This window comes from Mesoplodon densirostris, chromosome 6, assembly GCF_025265405.1.
Source record: "Mesoplodon densirostris isolate mMesDen1 chromosome 6, mMesDen1 primary haplotype, whole genome shotgun sequence".
Taxonomy (NCBI): domain Eukaryota; kingdom Metazoa; phylum Chordata; class Mammalia; order Artiodactyla; family Ziphiidae; genus Mesoplodon; species Mesoplodon densirostris.
Genome location: NC_082666.1, coordinates 8,369,257 through 8,391,841, shown reverse-complemented (window position 1 = coordinate 8,391,841; position 22,585 = coordinate 8,369,257). Strand labels below are relative to the sequence as shown.

At 45.4% G+C, this 22,585-nt stretch overlaps 3 protein-coding genes and 1 non-coding gene across 9 annotated transcripts in view; 2 read left to right on the top strand and 2 right to left on the bottom strand.

Annotated features, from left to right (window-relative positions):
• Positions 1-1,031: 1,031 nt before the first annotated feature.
• On the top strand, positions 1,032-19,041 carry ZNF79 (zinc finger protein 79). Of its 5 annotated transcripts, none has more exons than XM_060102472.1 (5): positions 1,032-1,085; positions 5,716-5,804; positions 7,782-7,908; positions 8,463-8,558; positions 13,042-19,041. In XM_060102472.1, the coding sequence occupies exons 2-5, from the start codon at positions 5,772-5,774 to the stop codon at positions 14,211-14,213; spliced, it is 1,428 nt and encodes a 475-aa protein (XP_059958455.1). In that variant the 5' UTR covers positions 1,032-1,085; positions 5,716-5,771; the 3' UTR covers positions 14,214-19,041. The 5 variants fall into 5 exon arrangements, with proteins under 5 accessions (XP_059958455.1, XP_059958453.1, XP_059958454.1 ...); XM_060102470.1 differs by lacking the exon at positions 1,032-1,085 and adding an exon at positions 1,179-1,534; XM_060102471.1 differs by lacking the exon at positions 1,032-1,085 and adding an exon at positions 1,853-2,030.
• RPL12 (ribosomal protein L12) lies at positions 16,035-19,640 on the bottom strand. Its single transcript, XM_060102476.1, has 7 exons — positions 19,498-19,640; positions 18,866-18,939; positions 17,741-17,839; positions 17,316-17,397; positions 16,701-16,787; positions 16,250-16,362; positions 16,035-16,079 (listed from the first exon to the last, which is right to left on the bottom strand). Exons 1-7 carry the CDS (start codon positions 19,532-19,534, stop codon positions 16,074-16,076), a joined length of 498 nt encoding a protein of 165 aa, XP_059958459.1. The 5' UTR covers positions 19,535-19,640; the 3' UTR covers positions 16,035-16,073.
• LOC132492826 (small nucleolar RNA SNORA65) lies at positions 16,870-16,999 on the bottom strand. Its single transcript, XR_009532882.1, has one exon. It is a non-coding gene; the product is annotated as a small nucleolar RNA SNORA65 (small nucleolar RNA).
• A 580-nt stretch (positions 19,641-20,220) lies between the features above and the next one.
• Positions 20,221-22,585, top strand: part of LRSAM1 (leucine rich repeat and sterile alpha motif containing 1) — a 41,886-nt gene continuing 39,521 nt past the window's right edge. The window contains exons 1-3 of one of the 2 annotated variants that reach the window (XM_060102468.1): positions 20,221-20,310; positions 21,947-22,050; positions 22,354-22,410. In XM_060102468.1, coding sequence (XP_059958451.1) covers positions 21,979-22,050; positions 22,354-22,410 — 129 coding nt within the window. In that variant the 5' untranslated portion in view covers positions 20,221-20,310; positions 21,947-21,978. Of the gene's footprint in view, positions 20,311-20,392; positions 20,471-21,946; positions 22,051-22,353; positions 22,411-22,585 lie in introns of those variants that run through there. The other variant, XM_060102469.1, reaches the window with a different exon arrangement.

The following is a 22,585-nucleotide window of genomic DNA, read 5'->3' as shown; positions in this document are numbered from 1 at the left end:
GCCCACTAGCCAAGGAATGCAGGCAGCCTCTGGAAGCTAGACAAAGCAAGGAAAGAGATTCTCCCCTTAGAGCCTCCAGAAGGAAAGTAGCCCTGAAGACACCTTGACTTTAGCCCAGTGAGATCCACTTCAGACTTCTGACCTCCAAAGTTGTAAGCCTAAAAATCACACAAGCCCAAGGTAGAGAACAGCTTATCTCAAAGAGATCTGTGGGTGTGACTTGCTTAATGGAGTGAATCCCAATGAGATTCATAGAAGACCCACAAATGTAGAATCATATTGGGAACAACACTACCAGCTATGATTGAAAGGGAGAGAGTACAAAATGAAAAGAGGCTTAGGACCCCCAAACTCATTTCCGCTTCCCAGGTAACACATTCTCATCTCCTTAACGTCAAAATGCCTCTGGAAAATTGCTCATCAGAAAATTGCTTGATTAGTGAAGATCAACAGGCTTGTGGGGAAATTCCATCAACGCTCTGAGGAAGCCCACTGAAATATCCCCTGGGGCAGCACGGAAGCCCCCAAGGACAGGATATTCAGGAATCCCCTCTCCCAACACTTCTAACTGAACACTGTTAAAGTGTGCTTCTGCCCCTGAGATTACTGAAGACGTCTTCCTGCTGACAAGCTTTTATACTTTGACCGTTCCAGGCCAACCTGCGGCTGCCCCGTTCACACTGAGGGGCCCTCACTTCCTTTACCCCTCCCAAACTATCAGAAGGGCGCAAGAGGACCGTGAAGGTGGCTGGGGTTGGGCCCTGAGCTGACTGACGAGGGAGAGGACCTCGTGGAGCCGGGCCCCGGGCACGACAAACCCCTGAGCAGAAACCAGGCGCCTAGACCTAGTGCAGATCTGCGCCTGCGCTAAAAGCACCGCTCCCGTGAGCCTTCGCGGCCAAGTCTCTTCCTGTCCAAGAGGCCCCAGTCATTGGATCCGGTGGCCCTGAAAGCCATGTGCAACAAAGCGTGATGGGAAATAGATTCTGGGAGCAAGAACAGGCGGAAGCCTCGCTGGGAAATACGGTCCACAAGGGTGTGCGGGTCACAACCTGGCACCGAAAGACAAAAGAAGGCTTTGGCCGGTAACGAGCCCGGAGATTTCTGGGAAATGAAGTCCGGTGGGCAGGGAGGCATGTGCGCATGACCGGAAGTGGCGTTATTCAGGCGCGTCCCCTTTGGAGCGAGAGGCGGGTTTGGGGTCGCAGTTTCTGAGCTCGTGCCGGAGGCGGGAGCCGGGAGCTTTCTCGCGTAGGTGGCAGCGGCTTTTTCACGTGGTGTTCTGCCTGAGACCGAGGCAGGTGCGCCACGGGCTCCCCAGCCGAGGCCTGGCTGTGGCTGGGGAGACAGTGAAAGACCCGGCTGGACAGGCCGGACCGGGCTCAGCACCGCAGGCTCAGACCCAGCCTTTAAGGGGAGAGGCCTGAGAGAAGAGCCCAGAGCGGGGCTGGGGCTTCAGTGAAGCGACGCTGACGCTCAGAAAACTGCTGGGAGGTGGTGGCGCGAGGTGGGACCCAAATGCTGGAGGAAGGAGGTGAGACGGAGTGGTGGAGCGGTTTGTGGCTTCCAGCTTGTCCGCTAACAGTGCTGTGTGACCCGGATCAGAGCTCGGCGGTCATCCTTTCCACAAGTGGCTGGGGGACGATCCTTTTTTGTGGAATAAAGAATTCCGGGGTCAGAAAAGTTTGAGGAGCTCAGCCCTGGATCATCTCTGAGTGTCCTGTCCCTTACTCCGATCTGTTGATGGACCCATGGCATTAGAAAGTAGAGAGAAATGGGTCCTGGGAAGGAAAATGGGACTTACTCAGGGCCTCCTCTATTGCTTCTGATCTTCCAGACCTCTTGAAGCATCAGGGATGTTCGGAATGGGAGCCCGTTGGCTTCACCTCATATTGAGGATGGGTTCAACCCAGTTGGATTGTGAAATCGTGGAGGATACTGGAGATTTAGAATCAGAAGGCTAGGATTCCTGTTTAAGCTCTGGGGTACCAGCCAGCTTTCTTAGCCTGTGTTTCTTCATGGAGGAAAAGGTAAAATAACGTTAACTACCTCGTTCACCTCTAAGAACTGTAAGCATCAAATAAAATGACGCTTTTGAAAGCACCTTTTTAAAACAGATATCATTTATATGCATTCACTTTTAAAGTGTACAATTCAGTAGCTTTTAGTATATTCACAAAGTTATGCAACCATCACTTTTTTTTTTTTTTTGGCTGCGTCGTGCGGCCTGCGGGATCTTAGTTCCCCAACCAGGGATCCAACCCATGCCCCCTGCACGGGTCTTAACCACTAGACCACCGGGGAAGTCCGTCACCATTATTTAATTCCAGAACATTTTCATCACCCCAAAAAGAAACTGGTATTACTCCACATTTTCCCTTCCTCCTAGTTCCTGGCAACCATTAATCTATTCAATACTTTCTGTCCTCATGAATTTGCCTATTCTGGACATTTCATGAAGATAGAATCATACAATATATGTGTCTGGCTTCTTTCACTTAGCATAACGTTTCAGGGTTCATCCATGTTGTAACATGAAGGAGTCTACGTTTTATGGCTGAATAATATTCCATTTTTATTTATCTCTTCCTCAGTTGTTGGACAGTTGGGTGGTTTCCAGTTTGGGCTATTATGAATAACGCCGTAAACATGCATGCACAAGTTTTTGTGTGGATGTGTTTTCATTTTTCTAGGGTTTATACTTAGGGGAGGAATTATTGTATAACTCTGGTAACTTTGGTAACTCTGTTTAACTTTCTGAGGAACGGCCAGACTTGTTTTCCACAGTGGCTGCACCATTTTACATTCCCAGTAGCAATGTATGAGTATTTCAGTTTCTCTACATACTCATCAACACTTGTTTTTTTTTCCATCTTTTTAATTTTAGCCATCTTGGTGTGAAGTGGTATCTCATAATGGTTTGATATGCATTTCTCCAATGACTGATGATGTTGAGCATCTTTTCATAATACTTAATAGCTGTTTGTATCTTACTTAGAGAAATACCTATTCAAATCCATTGCCCATTTTTAAGTTGGGTTATTTGTCTTTCTTTGTTGAGTTTTTAATATAAAGAATTCTTTTTATATTTTGGATACTAGACCCTTAGAAGATATATGATTTGCAGATCTTTTCACATTCTTGACAGTGTCCTTTAAAGCACAGAGTTTTTAATTTTTATGAAATCCAGTTTAGCTTTTCTTTTGTTGCTTGTGCTTTTGGTATCATGTCTAAGAAACCCATTGCCTAATCAGAGGTCATAAAGATTTATATCTGTATTTTCTTCTAGAAATTTGAGCTTTTACATTTAGGTCTTTGATCCATTTTGGGTTTTTGTATATGGTGTGAGGTAGGAGTCCAGCTTCATTCTTTTGCATGTAGATATCCAGTTGTCCCATCTCTAGTTTTTTGAAAAGAAATTTAATTTCTTGGCACTCTTGTTGAAAATCAGTTGTCCATAAATGTATGGATTTATTCCTGGACTCTCAGTTCTTCTCCATTGATCTATATGTCTATCCTTATATCAGTTCCACACTATTTTAATTACTGTTGCCTTGTAGAAAGTTTAGATCTTCTGTAATTTCCTTGAACAATGTTTGGTAATTTTCAGTGTAATGTCTTGCACTTTTTTTTTTTGAGATTTGATGATTTTTTATTAAAGAAAAGTATCTAAATGAAAGCAAAAGTAACAGTATCCATAAAAATATTTGTTCTGAAATACTTACACATTAAAAAAACAAAGAATTAGGATTGAGAATAACATCGATTTATGAGAAATTGCTCTGAGCTTAACAGATACCTCAGTGTCTGTAGGGAATGATTTTCTCAATTAAAGACTTTATGGTCTACAGAGAAAGGTCAACTAGAGGTATTGACAGTTTTAAATCTATTACATATAAAATGCAGTGTTGGGCTTCCCTGGTGGCGCAGTGGTTGAGAGTTCGCCTGACGATGCAGGAGACACGGGTTCGTGTCCCGGCCCAGGAAGATCCCACATGCCGCGGAGCGGCTGGGCCTGTGAGCCATGGCCGCTGAGCCTGCGCGTCCGGAGCCTGTGCTCCGCAACGGGAGAGGCCACAACAGTGAGAGGCCCGCATACCGCCAAAAAAAAAAAAAAAAAAAAAAATGCAGTGTTGAGGATGATGTGTGAAATTTAATTTTAAAAATGAAAAAATAACATTTTGAAAAAACAACTTTAAGAAGAATACTAGTGACAAGAGATTAGAGGTAGATATGGCTAAGAAAGTAAACTAAATTAATCCATACCAAAATAAGTATCCTACCTATGTTATTTATACTTTTTTGCTTATAACATCAGTAATCAGACTCTTGCACTTCTTTTGTTCAATTGATTCCTAGGTGTTTTGTTCTTTTAATGCTCTTGTAAATGGAATTTAAAATTTCATTTTTGGATTGTTCATTGCTAGTGTATAGAAATACAGTTGGAGAACTGTTTATTCAATCCTTTGCCCTTTTTTTTTTTTTTTTTTTTTTTTGCGGTACGCGGGTCTCTCACTGTTGTGGCCTCTCCCACTGTGGAGCACAGGCCCTGGACGCGCAGGCTCAGCGGCCATAGCTCATGGGCCCAGCCGCTCCGCGGCATGTGGGATCTTCCCAGACCGGGGCGCAAACCTGTGTCCCCTGCATCAGCAGGTGGACTCTCAACCACCGTGCCACCAGGGAAGCCCCCCTTTGCCCATTTTTAATTGACTTGTTTTTTTATTGTATATTCATGTTGTATCCTGCAACCTTGCTGAACTTGTTTAGCTGTGATAGTTTTCTGTGGATTCCTTAGGATTTTCTGTATACAAAATCATGCCATTCACAAATACAGGTAATTTAAATTCTTCCTTTCCATTCTGTATGCCTTTGGTTTGCTTGTTTGCTTGTTTTTGCCTAATTGCTCTGGCTAGAACTTCCAGTATAATAATACTGATTAGAAGTGGCAAAAGCAGACATCCTTGTCTTGTTCCTGATCTTAGGGGAAAAGCATCAGTCTTTAGCTCTGGGTTTTTTGTAAATGCCTCTTATCAAGTTGAGGAAGTTCCCTTCTGTTCCTAGTTTATTGGATGTGTTTTATCATGAAAGGTATCAGATTCTGTAAAATGGCCTTCTTGGTGTTCACTGAGATGATCATATGGGGTTTTTTTCCCCCTTTGTATTAATATAGTGTGTTATACAGATGGATTGTCATTTGTTGAACCAACCTTGCATTCCTGGGATGAATCCCACTTGGTCATTACCTCTTCTTTTGATTAAGCAAATGTCTTAAATTTGCAGAGCCACTTTCTCCAAGGAACTTAATTGGTAATAGTTGTAAGCTGTATATTTACATGCTAGGCATTGTGTCAACTGCTTTGTCTGCATTTAAATCTTCACAGCAACTTTACATGGGATATTATCATTTTACAGATGAGAAAAATGAGACTTAGAGAGGTTACATGATTTGTACACTGCTGGTAAGTGGTAGATCTGGAATACTTGAGACTCTGTTACACTCTAATGCCTCCCTATGTTTGAGCGAATTGATGGAACTTCTGAGGTAGGAAGGGAAATTGGAAATTTTCTATCCCATTGCAAGTCTGCAAATTCAGCCTCATTGAGCCCTGGGACCTATAATTCATTTGAACACTCTCTTCAGAGTGAAAATTTGAGACTTTCTAGCTTGGTGAGCTGTAAATTTTATGCCTCATTGCTTTCTTTCTCTTCCTCCAGAGCCACCTTCTCCAGATCCTGCCCTTCCACAAGACGAAGGCACAGAAGAGGAAGGAATGGCAGATGGTCTCCTCACAGCTGGGCCCCAAGTAAGTTGGAAAGTTACTCTGAAAGGCAGCCTCTTTTTTTTTTCTTTTCTCTTTTTTAATATTAAGGGTGTTTTTTGGTTTTTAATTACAAAAGGGATTCATGTTCTTTATAGAAAACCTGAAACGTATAGACAACATACCCCCCCAAAATTACACTTAATCCTACAAAGAAATAACACTTAACATTTTGATTTGTGTCCTTTTAGTCATATTCTTTTTTTCTGTTTTCCCCAAATGGGTTTGTCCTGATTTGTAACCTTCTTTTTATTTACACTTAGTAGAATTTGATTAATATTTCCCCAATTTCATTAAGAGTATTCTACAGAATTATTTCTAATAAATTCCATTTCATAGTCCTTCTATGAGGGTAAGAACTGTCTTCTCTGTTTCTTTTTCTTGACTAGACTAGGAATTGGTCTGTTTTCATTTTTAGAAAGCCTGCTCTTGGATTTCCTCATCAGTTCTACTCTTTATTGACAAAATTTTCTGTATTAGTTTTTTTGCTTCTGCTTTCCTTAGATTTATTTTAAAATTCATTTTTCAAAATCTCTTGAGTTGAATCCCCTAATTCATTTTCTTCCTATTTTGTTCATATATATTGAATATTTTTGGTGGTGGGTCTTTATTTTTTTAGATATGCCACAATCGTGACTTTGGTTTCTTGTCTGCACATTTAACTGGTCTGTGCTCCATGCAGGCAAAGTTTGTGTTTCTTCTCCACACAAAACATCCAGGTATAGTGTGATTGCAGCTATAGGGTTTATGGCTCAACCTTATTAAATTACTCATTTCTTCCACACCTTTATTTTTTTGTTTATTTTGTATTAACTCTGTCAACAACTAAGTTGTTTAACATCTCTCGTAGCTATATTTTAAATTTCTCCTTGTACTTCCTACAGTTTTTTCTTTATGAATTACATATTTGTTATTTGGTTCATGACCCTTATATCTTCATAATGGATTTTACTCTCTTGATTATTATAAAATGACCCAAATGTTTTAAATATTCCATCGTTTTTAAAAATGACCCTCTTTGTCCCGTTTAGTGCATTTCTCAGTGTGAAGGATGTATTGGAAGGACAGGTAAAATTAGAAATCAGGAGACTAGTTATGATTTGGGAAACGATGGTGGCTTAAAGCAAGGTAGTGGCAGGGGCATGGAGAGAAATGCATGAATTCTCATGATGTTGAGGAGGAAGAATGAATATGCAGTTGATATGTGGGGAGCTGCAAGAAGGGGGAAGATAGCACCCAGGTGTCTGACATGGCCAACTAGGTGACTGGAGGTACCATTTCCTAAGCTGAAAATAGGCAAAGACTCTCTTGCCTCCGTGCCTTTGCTCCTGATGCCTCCGTTGCCTTGGACATCCTTCTCTTTCTCCATCTGAGGAACCTGCTCCTTGAAGGCCAGGTTGCCCTCCATTTATGATTCCTCCTCTGTTATCCTAGCAGCTAATCTGTCCATCTCTTTGACACATTATTACAGGTGGTTGCATACGTGCTGGCTCTCCTGCTGTACTGTGTGATGTCTGAGTAAGCAGGAATATTTATTAAGTGTTCTGAAAACATTAATCATTCACATTTCTTTGCTAATTTGCAGCTGATTCCTTGTTGCATAAACTCACACATTCTAATTTTGTTTTTTCTATATTGGCGCTTTTAATTCCCAAGCACCTGTTAGTTCTGCCCAATTACTGCTCATATATATACACAGTTTCTTCTATTTATGTATAAAGTCTACTAGAATTATAAACATGTGAAGACAAGAGAGACTGTATTTTATTTATTTTTGTGCATCAATATCCAATATAGTGTTAGGCACATAAGAAGTGATCAATAAATGCTTTTCTGGAACTACCCTGAGTCCTTTCGAAGACCCTTTGTAGGCCCGCTAACCAACACACCCAGAGCTGCCAACCTCCCACCCCCTCATATTCTGAGGCCACTGGGCAAGAAGGAATATGCTTGTTGTTTCAGGGATCCACACCTTTCAACAGTGTGACCGTAGCTTTTACCCAGAAGGGATGGAGGCAGTTGGCCCCTACTCCGAGGGACAGGTTCAAGGAAGGGATGCCAGAAAAGTCCAGAAACCTGGTCCTACTGGGTAAGGAAACCATTGAAAATGCAGAATTTGTTCAGTTCTGAAAATGTTTTACTTCCCAGTGTCGAGTGATCCTGAGTGGCTCTGCTGCACCAGAGGGATAGTGTTTGTTCCTCCTCGTTCCCTAGTGAAAGATCTCTGCGTTCTGGTTTGGGAAATAGGCAGTTTCATTTTGTTCCCCCCGAGGCTGCACCTCCCCATTTTCTTATTTCCCAGGAAGGGTGGGGTAGCCTTCAGGCCAGTTCCTCCATAGTCACTAAGTTCCCATCTTCTTAAGGATCTGGTTTCATGGGCTTGCTTAGCTCCCTGGCTTGACCCCTCCTTGAGGCTGTTACTTTAGCTCTTTTCAGAAATGCTCTACTAAGACCTTGGCACCATATCTATCTTATTTACTGCTGTGTCCCCTAGCGCCTGATACCAATAAACAGTGCTCAGTGCTCAATAAATATTTGTTGAATGAATGGTATGAATGACCTGTTTCCACTCCCCTCAGTTTTGGGAGGCTATTTATACTTAGTACAGGTCTCTAAACCCCACTTTTTGTCCCCCTTAAATAGGACTTCCAGTCTCCCAGCCTGGTATGAACTCCCAGTTGGAACAAAGGGAAGGTTCATGGATGCTGGAGAGAGAAAGCCTAAGGAGTACCTGTCCAGGTATGTGAGCAAGCACTAAGCCAGTCAGAGTCTCGGGAGCAAAAGCCCCTTTGAAACATGCGTTAGTGCGTTTGAGTATTTTAACAACCGGTGAGGTAGATATTATTATCCCTGTTTTATAGATGAGGAAAATAAAGCTGAGAAAGGCTAACTCACTGGTTCAGAGCCTCACAGCTAGAAAGTGGCAAGGCTGGGGTTTGAAGCAACATCGGTCAGACTCCAAAGCCCTCTATCCACACTGTCTACTCAGTCTCCCCAGGCTGGGAGGCATTTGGGAGCGCTGGTGGTATTGCTGGCCTCTGGGAAATGAGAGTCATCTCTGCTGGCCTAGCACATTCCCTGCTTCGGGTTCACCTCACTGAGGATCTCAAGTACCCACCTTTAGCCATGCTTCAGCTGTGACACCTACTGCTACTCCCCTCTCTGACTAACCCTTTATTGGATTCTGCACCCACACCCCTTCTCTCCCTCTTCGTGGCCATGCTGGAATTTTCTGAAGGTCTGATACTAAGAAACTTAGGGAAAACGAGCAAGGGAAACCATAGTTTCTGCCTTTATCTCTTGCTACTCATCTAAGGCTGCTCACTCCACCCCCGCCTTCATATTTCAGCCCTTGCAAATGTCTGACCTCTGGCAGGGCCTGTGGTTCCAGGCACTTCTGATATTTTGAAACTTAAAGAATCAGAGGTACAATGAACTTAACAACTTTAAGGCGACAAAATTTTAAATTTTTCTAAAAATGCGGTCTAATGCTTTTTATCTTTTATGGTTGCTGTAGGACAATGAAAACAAAGCCTCTGGCTTATTTTGTGCATGGTTCATCTGAACTCTTCTTCACATTTTATCCTCTTTCTAAGCAGCCTATCACATGTCACCTCAGCCCTTGTAACTCCAGGCACCACTCACACTTGCTGAAATACTTCCCTTTACAGGGAGCCTCACTGCCTGCTGCTTCCTTCTCCCAAACCCCCTGCTTCCCAGCACAGCATACTTGTTATGCAGGACCTTTTAATCTGAATCCAGAGAACCCTGTGTGGAACTTCGGGAATTGAATACAGTGTTATGTGGCAATAACTGCATCTTTCTGGGAAAAGATTTCATCACAGTCTCAGAGGGGTTCAGGATCCTTTAAAGGTTACTGAAAAAGATTCAAATCACCATGTCACTAGAAACAGAAGTTGGGAAAAGGTGTTACCACAAAGATCTGTGCCCTGAGGTATTAGTGTAGAGTATTAGTGTGGAAGCAACTTCGGATGTGGACCCATGAAAGACGCATCCAGGTCCTGGCTTGCTACGTATTAACTACATGGATTCAGAGTAAACCACTAAATTGTGGTTGTCTGTTTCTATATCTGAAAAAATGTGGATAACAAAATCTGTCTCACTCTTTGACAAACTAATATATATGAAAAAAAGTTGTCAACAATGTAGGGCGGTATTAATTCTGTAACAGTGAAGTAGCTGGAGCAAAGTTTTAAATCTGGCTATTAGAGTATCTAAAACACTGCTCCTGTGATGTCGCACCTCTGCTCTGAGACCCACCGAGCATCCTGGGCATTGCTGTGCCTCCTGGGCTGGTTTCAGAGCTGTTATTCCATCCCACCCCTCCCACAGTGACAGACAGACCCAGGTCTTCGACCTGCCTTTGCCTCACTGCTTGGTACATGCCTGGCGTTGTTTTAGCTACTGGAGGTGCAACAGAGAACAAGACGTGGTCCCTGCTTACATCCTAGTGAGGAACGTACATACAGCGAGTAAACAAAATAACTGATACAATATTGGATGGTGATGAGTACTGTGAGAAAGGGGAATACAGGTGGGGTGGGGGCTATCCTAGATCGGATGAACAGGGAAGACCACTTTGAGGAGGTGACACTGGAATTGAGATCTGGAATGAGCCAGCCGTGTAAGTATCCGGAGGAGGAACATTCTGGGCCACACCACGTGTTGAGGCTTTGAGTTGGGAATAAGTTAGACTTGTGTTAGGATGAGAAGAGCCTAGGACTCAGTAAAAAAGTGGGGAAGGTGCTAGGCAGGGGGCAGATCATGTAAGGCTTAGAGGCCATGGAAGGCGTTCAGGTTTTATTCAAATAGGAAGATAGGAAGCCATTGAGGGTTTTGAGCAGGGAAGGGATAATATTTGTGTTTGAAAAGATAACGTGTGGAGACTAGACTTTCAGTGTTCAAGACTAGAATCAGGGAGATCAGTTAGGACATTCCAGTAACAGGATGGTGGCTGCTGAGGAGGAGGATCAGGACATAATTGGGTGTTAAAGCCAACACTTGCTAGTGGACTGGACGTGTGGGAAAGAGACATTAAGGATGATCCTGGCCTGAGCAGTTGGGTGAATGGGAAGACTGACAAAGACACTGGCTTGAAAGGGAAAATCAGCGGTTCTGTTTTGGGTATATTCAGTTTCAAATATAATTAGACCGTCTTATACAGGAGCCAGCACCCATGCCCCCTGTAGTGGAAGCGCAGAGTTCTAACCACTGGACAACCAGGGAATTCCCCACAGTCTTCTTAATTGCTCCTTTCTCCCACTGCTTCTTTTGTTGTCACTTTTCTTCTCCTTTCCATCTTTTACTTAGATAGATGGTCAGTTTTTGAGAGCTGTAAGACCAAATACCAAGTAACATAGATACCCTCAACCCGAAACAGGAACTTTGGTGCTCTTAGTAGACTGGGCTTCGAATGCACATGCAACTTAGAGGGAAACCTGCTTAATGGGAAACCATTTAATATGATTTACAAGGAAAAGGTCCAAGTTAATAACAGGCACTCATATAACACTTGCTATTCCTCAGGTATCATTCTGGGTCCTTTGTGTTTTAGCTCATTTAGTCCTCTTAATAATTCTGTAAGAGAGCTACATTCACAAATAATAAATCCAAGGCATAGTAATTTGCCCAGAGTCACACAGCTAGTAAGAGGTTGAACCCAGATTTGAACCCAGGCAGTCTGGGTCAAGATTCTGTATAGAAATTCAAATAAAGCATACCTAAAACTAACCTGCTGTTTTCCTAAATGAGGTAGAAACAGGAAGAATCTTTGCAGGAAAATTGACCCTTGTGAAAAGAAGCTCCATAGCCTTCCCTAAAACTTCACTCCCTTAGCTATAAGCCTCTATGAAGGAGACAGAGAGAGATGTCTGGGACCATTGGGTTCACTTAGTTTTAATACTTTGCAAATATTATACATTAATTCACACTTTAAGGTTTTCTCTTAAAATGAATGAGGTCCCAAAGGGGATTAAGAATCAGTAACTCTTTTTAAAAATATCACCCACCCCCATCCATATTATAAAAGCAATGTTATTCTTTTTAAAATAACTTTTTTTCTAATAAAAATAAGTTCATTTTAAGTTTAGAAAAGAATAAAAAAGAAAATCAAGATCTCCTGTCATCCCACCACAGAGGTATTACCTTCAATCTTCGTATTACAAAAAGCAGCGTTTTCTAAAATTAAGGTAACAGTATGTAATTTTACATATTCCTTCTTTCATCTAACAAGCATGTTGTTTATTTTTATCACTGCATAGTCCTTGAAAGCAAGATTTTTATAACTTTTATTATAAAAATAATAGTCACTGGAGAACATTAGAAAATACAGATAAGCGTTGAAGAAAATAAAAACTACCCCTGCCTAATCCCACAACCCAAAGACAACACAGCTTATCTTCATTGTATAACTTGCCAGTGTTTTTTCAATAAATACCTTTCTACAAAAGGAATTATAACGTACAGATTTCACACATGACGTATAACTGCTGAACAGTGTCCCTTGGTTGGCTATACTATATAGTCATTCCTTGTTATTAAACATTTAGGTATTTGCTTTTCATTTGACAAATGATGCAGTGTTGACAACAAATGATATTAATGCAGGTGAAGTGGAATTCTATGTCAGCATTTTAAAGACTCTTGACACATACAGCCAGATTACTCTCCAGAAAGCCTGTCCATTTATGCAGCCGCACCAGTGTGTGAGATATCCCAAATGCTGCACTCTTAAAACACTCTAGAATTAACCATTTTTTTTGAAATCTTGCCGATTTGATAGGTAAAAACATTCATCCTGCTGGCTGGCATCAGTCATCAGTTTTAAGTGAATTGTTCAATCCTGGTAATAGTAGGTTGCCCAAAACCACACCGAGAATTGTGACTAAGAAGACAGCTTAAGACAACCCAGTACTTGGCAAAAGCACAGGAGAGCAGTGTCAGAAAGAAAGGAGAGGAGTGCATCTGAGGCAGGTTCAGGATAAACTTCTGCTGTTCAGGAAAGGGAGCAAAGAATGCTCAAGTCTCTGAAAAGCTTTCTGATCATTGTGGTTTAGAACAGAAGCATCCTGGGTGAAAGAGGGTGGAAGCATCGAACCTGTCCCACATAAGAGCTCAGCCAGACTCCTTCAGCCTTTTGTCTTTCGGTATCTTTTCTTTCACCAAAAGAATCTTTCAAATTGCTTTTGTAAATATTCTTCAGATTGGAAGATTGTATCTGAATCACCACCTGAACAAGACATTTCTGAAGAACCATTCCAAGACCCAAGTGTAGAGATGCCCTCTGGGGATTCAGATCACAGAAACAGTGAACTGGGGAAGAGTTTCAATCTGAGACCAGTTCTTTCTCCACAGCAGAGAGTTCCTACGGAAGGGAGACCCCGTAAATGTGAAACGCACACAGAGAGCTTCAGGAAGAATTCAGATATAATTAAACCTCACAGAGCGAAGCCATACATATGTAATGAATGTGGCAAAGCCTTCAGTTACTGTTCTTCCCTTTCTCAGCACCAGAAGAGCCACACTGGGGAGAAGCCATATGAGTGCAGTGAATGCAGGAAGGCCTTCAGCCAGAGCTCATCTCTTATTCAGCACCAGAGGATTCACACCGGAGAGAAACCTTATAAATGTAGTGAATGTGGAAGAGCCTTCAGCCAGAATGCAAACCTTACAAAACACCAGCGAACTCATACCGGAGAAAAGCCCTACAAATGTAGCGAGTGTGAGAAAGCCTTCAGTGACTGTTCAGCCCTTGTTCAGCATCAGAGAATTCACACTGGAGAGAAGCCTTACGAATGCAGTGACTGTGGGAAGGCCTTCCGCCACAGTGCAAATCTTACAAACCACCAGAGGACTCATACAGGGGAGAAGCCCTACAAGTGCAGCGAATGTGGGAAAGCCTTCAGCTACTGTGCGGCATTTATTCAGCACCAGAGAATCCATACAGGGGAGAAACCCTACAAATGTAATGCATGTGGGAAGGCCTTCAGCCAGAGTGCAAACCTCACAAACCACCAGAGGACTCACACTGGAGAGAAACCCTACAAGTGCAATGAGTGCGGGAAGGCCTTCAGCCAAAGCACAAACCTTATAATCCACCAAAAGACCCACACTGGGGAGAAGCCTTATAAATGTAATGAATGTGGGAAGTTCTTCAGTGAGAGCTCAGCCCTTATTCGACATCATATAATTCACACAGGAGAAAAACCCTATGAGTGCAATGAGTGTGGAAAGGCATTTAACCAGAGCTCATCCCTTAGTCAACATCAGAAAATTCACACTGGTGTGAAACCTTACGAATGTAGTGAGTGTGGGAAGGCCTTCAGGTGTAGTTCAGCTTTCATTAGACATCAGAGACTCCATGCTGGAGAGTAACTGGGAACATAACCAAAGTGGATGGGGACCTGACAGGTAATCTGAAGGCATCTGGGGACATCTGACTTTAAGTCTAGCCCAGAGCCACATGCAAAAGCACCTTTAATAAATAGTCACTATTTTACATGTTGCATCTGGAAGGTCTCAGGTGCTCTTCTTTCTCAACATCTTCTTAGACAACCCAACTCCAATTCAGTTTTAAAGACTTACCTTTAATTCAGTGGTAAAAGCACTCCAGAAACGTTGATTTATAAAGAATGAGTGAAAGACCTGGTTCCTACTTAAAAGGCCAGGTATTTGGCAGTGGTCTGGTTGTAGTAGTCTCTGCTTGAATGAGGGCTGTTGCAACAGGAGAATCAATGTTAGCCAGGAACGAGTATTTCCCATAGTGAAGCCACTGAGGTTTAAGATTTGGGGGAGTGAATTCAAGTGAGGAAGGGGATTCTATAGCCAGCTGTTACTAGAATGGGGCTGGGGGAGGGATGCTGAATCTAGACACAGCTGCACACAACCTGCACTTTGAGCTGCTCAAATGCTCTATTCTAGTTACTGCTGTCAAGAAAAGACCGAGGAAGGATAGTGAGGTTGAGGGTGCAGGAAGAAGCTAACGAAATCCCTCAGCAAGGCACATACCTTTAAACGGAGTTCTTAAGGGAGGGAAGGCTAACAAAACTGGGGCAACATGACGGCAGCCATGCTTTCCCTGGCTCAGAGGCAGGTGAGTCATTTTTTACTTTCCCCTCTTGCTGACAGAGTATCTTTTAAATCAAGCTCTTTAGCCTGTTGGCCTGCTTCCTTTCTCCCTTGCACCCAAATGGTGTAGATCTCATCTCAGCACTTATAAACTGCTGTGAGCTTACTTGGTTTTTGGTTAGGTAAGCCTGATTTGAGACTCCCCATTACTGGTCTACTGTAAGGTAAGCTGTTTGTACCCTCAGCCATCACCCAAGGCCTCTAGCTTTGTTTCCTTGCCGACTTGCCCCGTGTCCTGGAATGTTCCTCACTCCAGCGGATCTCGGGCAGTCCTTTCCACTAAAGCAGTTTTCCACCCCTGCTTGCACCTGTGACTAAAAACCACCTAAACCACCATGACCAAGTGGGACAGCCAAGTGACCAATGGCAGGGAAACAAAGTTCTTGGTGCCGGTCATTCCCAACTCCCTTTAGGCTAGTGCCCAGAAGCCCCTTCCAGGTGGTACTTCAGGCTGCTCGAGTAGCTTTGTCTCAGTGTCCAGGTGTTTGAGGTTCATTCATTGCATATCAAATAAGGTGAAAGTGAGTGATGAGCTCTAGAAACTCAAAAGGAACAGAACTAAGGAAAAGACAAGGGAGAGGCTTAGGAAAGATGAAAGCATTCATTAGAAAATAGTCTGTGACTGGTTTAAAGCAAACCAGGGTAGGGCTAGGAGCTGCTAACTACAGAAGAGGACTTCAGGTTCTTTGGTTGTCCCATCAGTGGTTCTGAACCACAGCTGTACACTGGAATGGAGAGCAAAGCCTTGAATCATGGGCCCTGGGCCCAGAACCCACCAAATGATTAAACTGGTTTGGGATGAAGAGCTCCTTCCCTAAGTATTTATTATGTTTAACTCCCCAAGTTTTCTTTCTGACCAAGAACTTTTTCTTGAGGAGCTCCATGAATGTGTCTCCAAAAGCAGACTTCCTTTCTAGGTATTTTCTGAGCTAGTCCCATACAGGACAGAAATGTGTTGTCCACAGATTGCTGCTCCATCCCCAGATTCTGTCACCCTGGCCTCAATGACCACCATTTGACCACAAAGCCTAGGCTCCCCCAAGGAAGAGGCCACATCAGAAAGTCCACTGGTTGTCAAATAACCCTTTATTATTTTTCTTGCAGTTCTTAACTCTGTGGAAAAGAAAAAAAAAACACTCAGTAATAAGACAAAAAAACCTTATCTCCCAGCCCCACTATTGAGCACTTCTAGAATTTTCCACCTTTTCCCCAAGGATACATTAGTTAGCTTCCCCTCCAGTTTTCACCCTAATTTTAAGCAAAGCAATGCATAAGTCACTTACAGCTGGACATTCCACTGCACCACTGTTGATGTCTTCTATGATGTCGTGAGGGTGGCGGCCATCAACATTGCAGCCCACAGACTGGGCGGTCCCCAGGATCTCTTTAATGGTTCCTATAATTAAGAAAAAGTGGAATCAGAGGGACTGTCATCCCTCACAATCCTCAGATACCAGTGGGGAAATACAGGCAAGGAGAGGAATAACTATTTTATGGAATACAGGAATAATCATCACTGCTCCCCTAATCAAAAATTCATAGCTCCATATATTTAAAAGCTCCGAATGCAAAAATGTCCACAGGTCCTATGATACCAGATTCTTTCAAACCCAGAAAGACACCACACCACAATTTCAGGTCTTACAAAATAAAGTCTCCTCTAAGTGGGAAAATGCCACCAAGTGAATACATCTTGCTTGACAATTAGGTGGCCCCATACTGTTCCCTTCTTACCAGAGAGTTCTCTAGCTAAAGATCGATGCCGCATCTGTCGGGCAATGCTGACAATCTCATCAAAAGTGATGTTTCCACTGTGCTTAACTGCAGAAAATAAAAAACAGCAAAAGCTTTGTTACCACCTGAGGCCAGAGCAGACCAGTCAGTCTTCCCTCACCCATTTCTAACCTGTTCCCATGCTTTCGGCACAGAGTCATCCACATGAAGAACAACCCTGTTTCCTAAGCTGGGGTTTAGTATCAGCTCACCACTGGATTGCACCAGCCAACAGAAAACTGGTCAGGTGCAGTGGCGGGTGGCTAGGGACAAAATCAAGTCTTTGCTAACCTTATGTGGAAGGGACTGTTTTGCAGAGGAGAAAAAACATGCTGAAGTGACTGAGGTTGATTAAAGCTGTCCATAGGGTCTGTCATCCAGCTAGGAAGCTGCTCTTTCTTGATTACTGGTTATCTTTCTCAAGTTTCTTCACCCTGCCTGAACATGTCCCTCCTGCAAGCGTTGAGTGGGATCTGTTCCACACCAGGGACTGGGGAGAGCCACATGGCACTTCTTGTGTATCAAACACTGGGCACACAGTACCACTCACATACTACCAGGGAAAAAGCCACTCACTGTTTTTCTGCTTCTTTCTGTCTCTTGGCGGTTCCTTGAGGGCTTTGATGATCAGGGCAGAGGCAGAAGGTACCACCTCAATCTGCGGAAGAGATTCTCAATGGGAATAACATACCCTACCCCACCCTCCAATGAGAACCACCCATACTACCGTGCACCTTGGCTCTCAGAATCCATGGGCCAGATGCCACATTTACTGTACATTCAGGTTAATTTTCATAACCTGAAACACGTCCTACCCCAGCAAACATAAGTGATTTACCCAGTGTCTCAAAAGTGAGAAGAGTTAATATCTGACCCGTGCTCTCAAAAGCTTTCCCCACAGATAAAATTGCTCTTACCTCACCACTGGTGGCAGGTGACCATGTCAGCAAAAAACCTTCCTCCCAGGAATCCCTACCTCTGCCCTCCCTCAAACCAAGTACCTGGGCCTGTCGGTTCTGAATGGTCAGTTTCACTGTAATCCTCAGACCCTTCCAATCACCAGTTGCCTTGGCGATGTCATCACCAACTTTTTTTGGAGACTGCAGAAATAAAAGGTATATAATCACACCATGCCCTACATCGAAGCAGTCTGAAAATCTGCCCAGTCCTCCTCACTTGGCAGCACAAGCAAGCTGTTTGAAACACGTTCAACTTTGCCTGCCCAATCAAGGCATGGCTATCACCAGACTAAACTGGAAAACCGAGGCTGCAGGTTTAGTTGGTCCAGGGCTGTGAACTGCGGGTTCAAGGCCACAATGGGACCAGGGCCCTTATCTACCTACCCTCTCCTAAGGACCTATGTGGTTCTTTTCAACTCTCTTACACTTGAATCACCGGGGGCCTCTTTAAAGACACCAGGTCCTTGTGTCTGACCAACCCTAGTCAATCTGTGGGGATGAGGTCTGGGCATTTGCCCCTTTACAGTTCCCTGAACAGGAGAGATGTCCAGTGAGTGCCAGCTGAGCTAAGGGCCAAGGGTAATGAGGACACTGCTTAAGCAAAACCATGGTGGGAGAGCTTTTCAGACAGGAGACCACTGCTCAAGGAATAAAGGCCTGATTATATTCAAGAAAAAGGAAGTTCAGTAAAGAGTATAAAATGGAGGAAAAAGCAGGTAAATAAGTCTGATCCTAGGTAAAGCTAATCACATTAATCAGTAGGTTCAGAGCAGAGTTGTTAATACAAGCTACTGTAACATTCACCGAGATCCTCATGTCACACCCCATTTTATCTTCCCAGCAGCCATATGCCCATCTCCCTAGGAAACAGGCTAAGTAGGCTATGCGGTGTCACTAAGCCACTCCTAACTTCAAAAACCTCCTCTATCCCGTCTCTCGGGGACACTAAGAGCAGCAGCTAAGAGGCACTGGAAAGTTACAGGTTCAAGGTACCAGGTTCCATCTTTACCTACAACCTTTCTGTGACGGCTAGTGCCAGTTCAGGCCTAGCCGGGGATGGCAATCGCTCACTGTCAGGGGCACCTCAGACACAATCGTGTTCGCACAAGCCAGAGTCGAACTCTGCTCTCCGCATACAAAAAGCGCCCCTCCACAAGGATGACTTACCAGACCCAGGGGGCCGATCTTGGGGGCCAGGGCAGACGTGGCACCGACTTCGCCACCGGTGCACCTCAGGTACACTGGGAGAAGGAAAGGATCAGTACCTCCGCAAGGGGAGCCCCCAGGTCACAGCCCTCCCAACGCATCTTTCCGGGCCTGGCCACACCACCTTCTGCCTCTTCTCAAAACAGCCCCAAGAACCTCGGGGGGAGCGAGGCAGGACACCCCTCCCCCCAAGGCGTGGACCGCTCCAAGCGCCACGTGGGACAGCGGCCTTCCGCTTGGCTACCGCTGCCAAGGCCCACACCGCGCCGGCGTGGAGGAAGACCCGGACGCCGGCCAACGGAGCCTAGGGGGACGCGCCCGGAGACAAACCTTACCCAAGGGTGGGGGCTGCAAAGCCGCCACAGGTCGTCCGGTCCTGCCCCCCCATCTACACGTGGGGAAGCTGAGGCCCAGAAAGCGGGTCGGCCAGGACCACACAGCGCCCTGAACGCAGCACCAGAGGGCCAGCCTCTAGGGGGCAGCGGCTCTAAAACCCGCCGTGGGAAAGGCAATTGCGGCGGAGGCCGCAAGCCGGACGGAACGCGGGGAGGGATGCACCATCCCGAAGCCCCGGTCACATCTTAAGCACGCACCGACTTTGATCTCGTTGGGGTCGAACTTAGGCGGCATGGTGGAGGCGGCTGGTGTCGGATGAACCCGGATTCGGGACGACCGAAGAAAGTTGCACCTGAGCCTCCTCCGAGCCGAAAGCCGAAAGACCGGAAGATGGGGCTCTTGCGCCGGTTAAGGACCTGAAAGCGCGGCTCTCGCGAGAACTGCCGTCCCCGCCCCATCTTGCAGCGACGCCCTTGGTGCCATATTGCTTGTGGGCAGGCACCTAAGGCTGAAGGCTGGAGAAGCAGGCACCGCGGTGAGCTGTAGCTAGGGGTTCTGAAGCGGGGTTCGGGGCAGTTCTCCCGGGGGAGGCAGACAACAGAGCGCTGCTCCCGAGATCTCAGGCTTCGTTGCTGCCCATTCTCCCTGAGGGTCACTCCATAGTCCCTGTCACTCTATCCCAGAACCCCGCCCCTCTCCTGCGGGTCCGCACCAGCATTCCGAGACCCCACGGCCACGGCGATCCCCTACCCCCTTCTAACTCCCTCGTGATGTGGGCATTTTAGCTATTAAAACAATTTTATTAGAGTCTAAATCCGGTCCAACTCTTAATTCTAAGATTCTGCGGTCTTCGGTCTCAGACTTCGTCATCCTGGTCTGCATGACTTTCTGAGATTCTGAGTTTCGGTCCCTAGTTCCTGCGTTTGGAGGAGAGCAGACTGTGGCTCCGCCGGGCCTGTGCCAGGTGGTCTGTCACCCGGCGTCCATGACCAAGACCTGCGAGTGATCGGCCTGCCTTGAGGTCCACCAGAGGGAACGAACGTCGGAGACCTGTGTATCCTCAAAGCAAGGTTGGGCACTGCCCACCCCAGCCAGGGGAGGAGGGTGTGGCTCTTCCTATCTGGGCTGGACGTCGGGGGAGGGGATGGATGAGGCGTGGACATCCGGGAGCAGGTCGGGAAGAGCTGATCTCCTAGGAGGAATGGAGGAGAGGTGGCCGTTGGGGAGGAGGTGAGGGAAAGTTAGTCATTGGGGAGCAGGCGGATAAGAGCTGGTCATCGGGGAGAGATGGGGGAGGGCTCTTTTTAGATCATTCCCCATCCCTGCAGACAGGTGGGGTGACAAGAGGAGCCTGAGCCAGCTCTGCAGGCTTGGCCAGCTCCCCAGACAGCCTTCACCTCTATTGGCAGGGACCTGTGATCTCTATGCCTCCCCCTGAGGAATGGGTGTGTGTCTTCTTCAACTGCATCTTCTCCCTGGCCCCTTTCTCCCTAGATCCTTCAGCTGTAGCAGGCCCTGAATAAATGTTTGTTAGATGTGTGGTGCTACGTGGTTAACATTTATTGGGCACTCATCATGTGCCAGGTTCTGTGCTATGGGCTTTGCAAGTATGGAAATGGATCCAAATAGAACCAAGTGTTGGTAACATTATTACTCACACTTTACAGATGAGGAGACTGGGACTCAGAGAGGTGAACCAAGGGGACATGGTTGGTGGGTGACAGATCTGGGACTCAAAACCAGTTAAACAAAGAAAAAACAAAAAAGAAAAAAATTCTATTTCATCCCAAAGCCCGTGCTGTTAACCATAAGCTTCCCTGTATGGTTGCTTCCTGGCCCATTGCTGTCCCATATCAAATCTGATATTTTCTGGTACCAGGCAGGCAGTGAGCACCTGGCTTCTGAGTTCAGGACGGTATACTTAATGTGTGCTAAGTTACTGAAGCACCAAGGAGTTGGGCAAACTCCACAGGATCGGGACTTGAAAGAGCAGAGTTCCAGACTGGTTCTGCCGCAGTCCAGGCTGTATAACCAGCTCGCTGAACTTGATGAGCGTCAGTTTTGTTACTATAAAGAGGGCTGTGGTGAGAATCAAATGGAATAATAACTGTGAGAGTGGCAAGATGCCTGAGGATTGCTGTTGAATTTTTATTTAGCTCAGAAATCTCTTTGGTTATGATGTAGTTGAGTTCCCCAGGGTCAAGGTCAGGGCTGGCCAAAGCCATGCAGTGTTTGGTTTGCTGATGCCACTCTGATAGTCTTTCAGGGCCTACAAGGGATTCATCAGCCAAGTCTGTTAGAGTCCTCAAGGAGCATCCTTGGGAAGGACCTGAGGAAACTTCTCCAAGTCAACCCCCTTGTCTAACGTGGAGGAGAGATGGGGGCCCAGAATGGGGAAAGGGTATGCCAGGGTCTCACAGTGGGTCAGGGGCAAATGTGGGCTCAAGCCCAGGTCACCTGGCTTGCTGTTGTGCTCTTTCCACATACTGCTGCTTATTTTTAGTCAACAAAGAACAAAGAGTGTTGAGCACCTGCTGTGCCAGGCTCAGGGCACAGATTGATGGTCACGATGGACACAGCCCCTGCCCACAAGGAACTCATAGTCCAGCAGATCAGCTACATGCTCTGTGTTACTGTGCTACCTGTCCTGGGTGTTGGGGACCCGTGACAGAGTCCCCAGGCCCTAACTTCTCTCCTATGCCCTAGTGTTGTGAAGATTGCTCTGGGAAAAAGGAAGGATGCCACTCTTCTTCCGGAAGCGGAAACCCAGTGAGGAGGCTCGGAAACGGCTGGAGTACCAGATGTGTCTGGTGAGAGAAAATGGATTTCCTCTGCATCCATCCATCCCCATCACCACCTCTGCCCCACGCGACAGGGCTCCACACTGCACTTGCCCTCCATAAGCCGGTCACACTTCTCATTACTCGTTCACTCTCTTCTCTGCTGGACCTCAAGCCCCATTAAAGCAGAGGTCATTGGTCCCCCTTCAAAATGGACTAGTTGAACCAGATGGTGTCTGTGATCTCTTGAAGCCCCTTAATCCTATGTCTCTTTGCCTGATTGGTCCACTCTGGAAGGTTGGACCCTCTTTTTTTAACTCTTTTTATCCCTAGGCCAAAGAAGCTGGGGCAGATGACATTCTTGACATCTCTAAATGTGAGCTCTCAGAGGTAAACTGGGGTGGTGGTTGGCCCGTGAATTTTTGTCTGCCCTTCTTTCTTAGATCACGTGTCCCTGGGAAAGATAGATGTGGACTGAGGCCTTTAAAAGGCCAGAAGCTCCTGTCAAGAGGTGTTTCCTTAGATTTTGTTCTTGTCCAAGAGAATTGAGACAATCTTTGGGCTT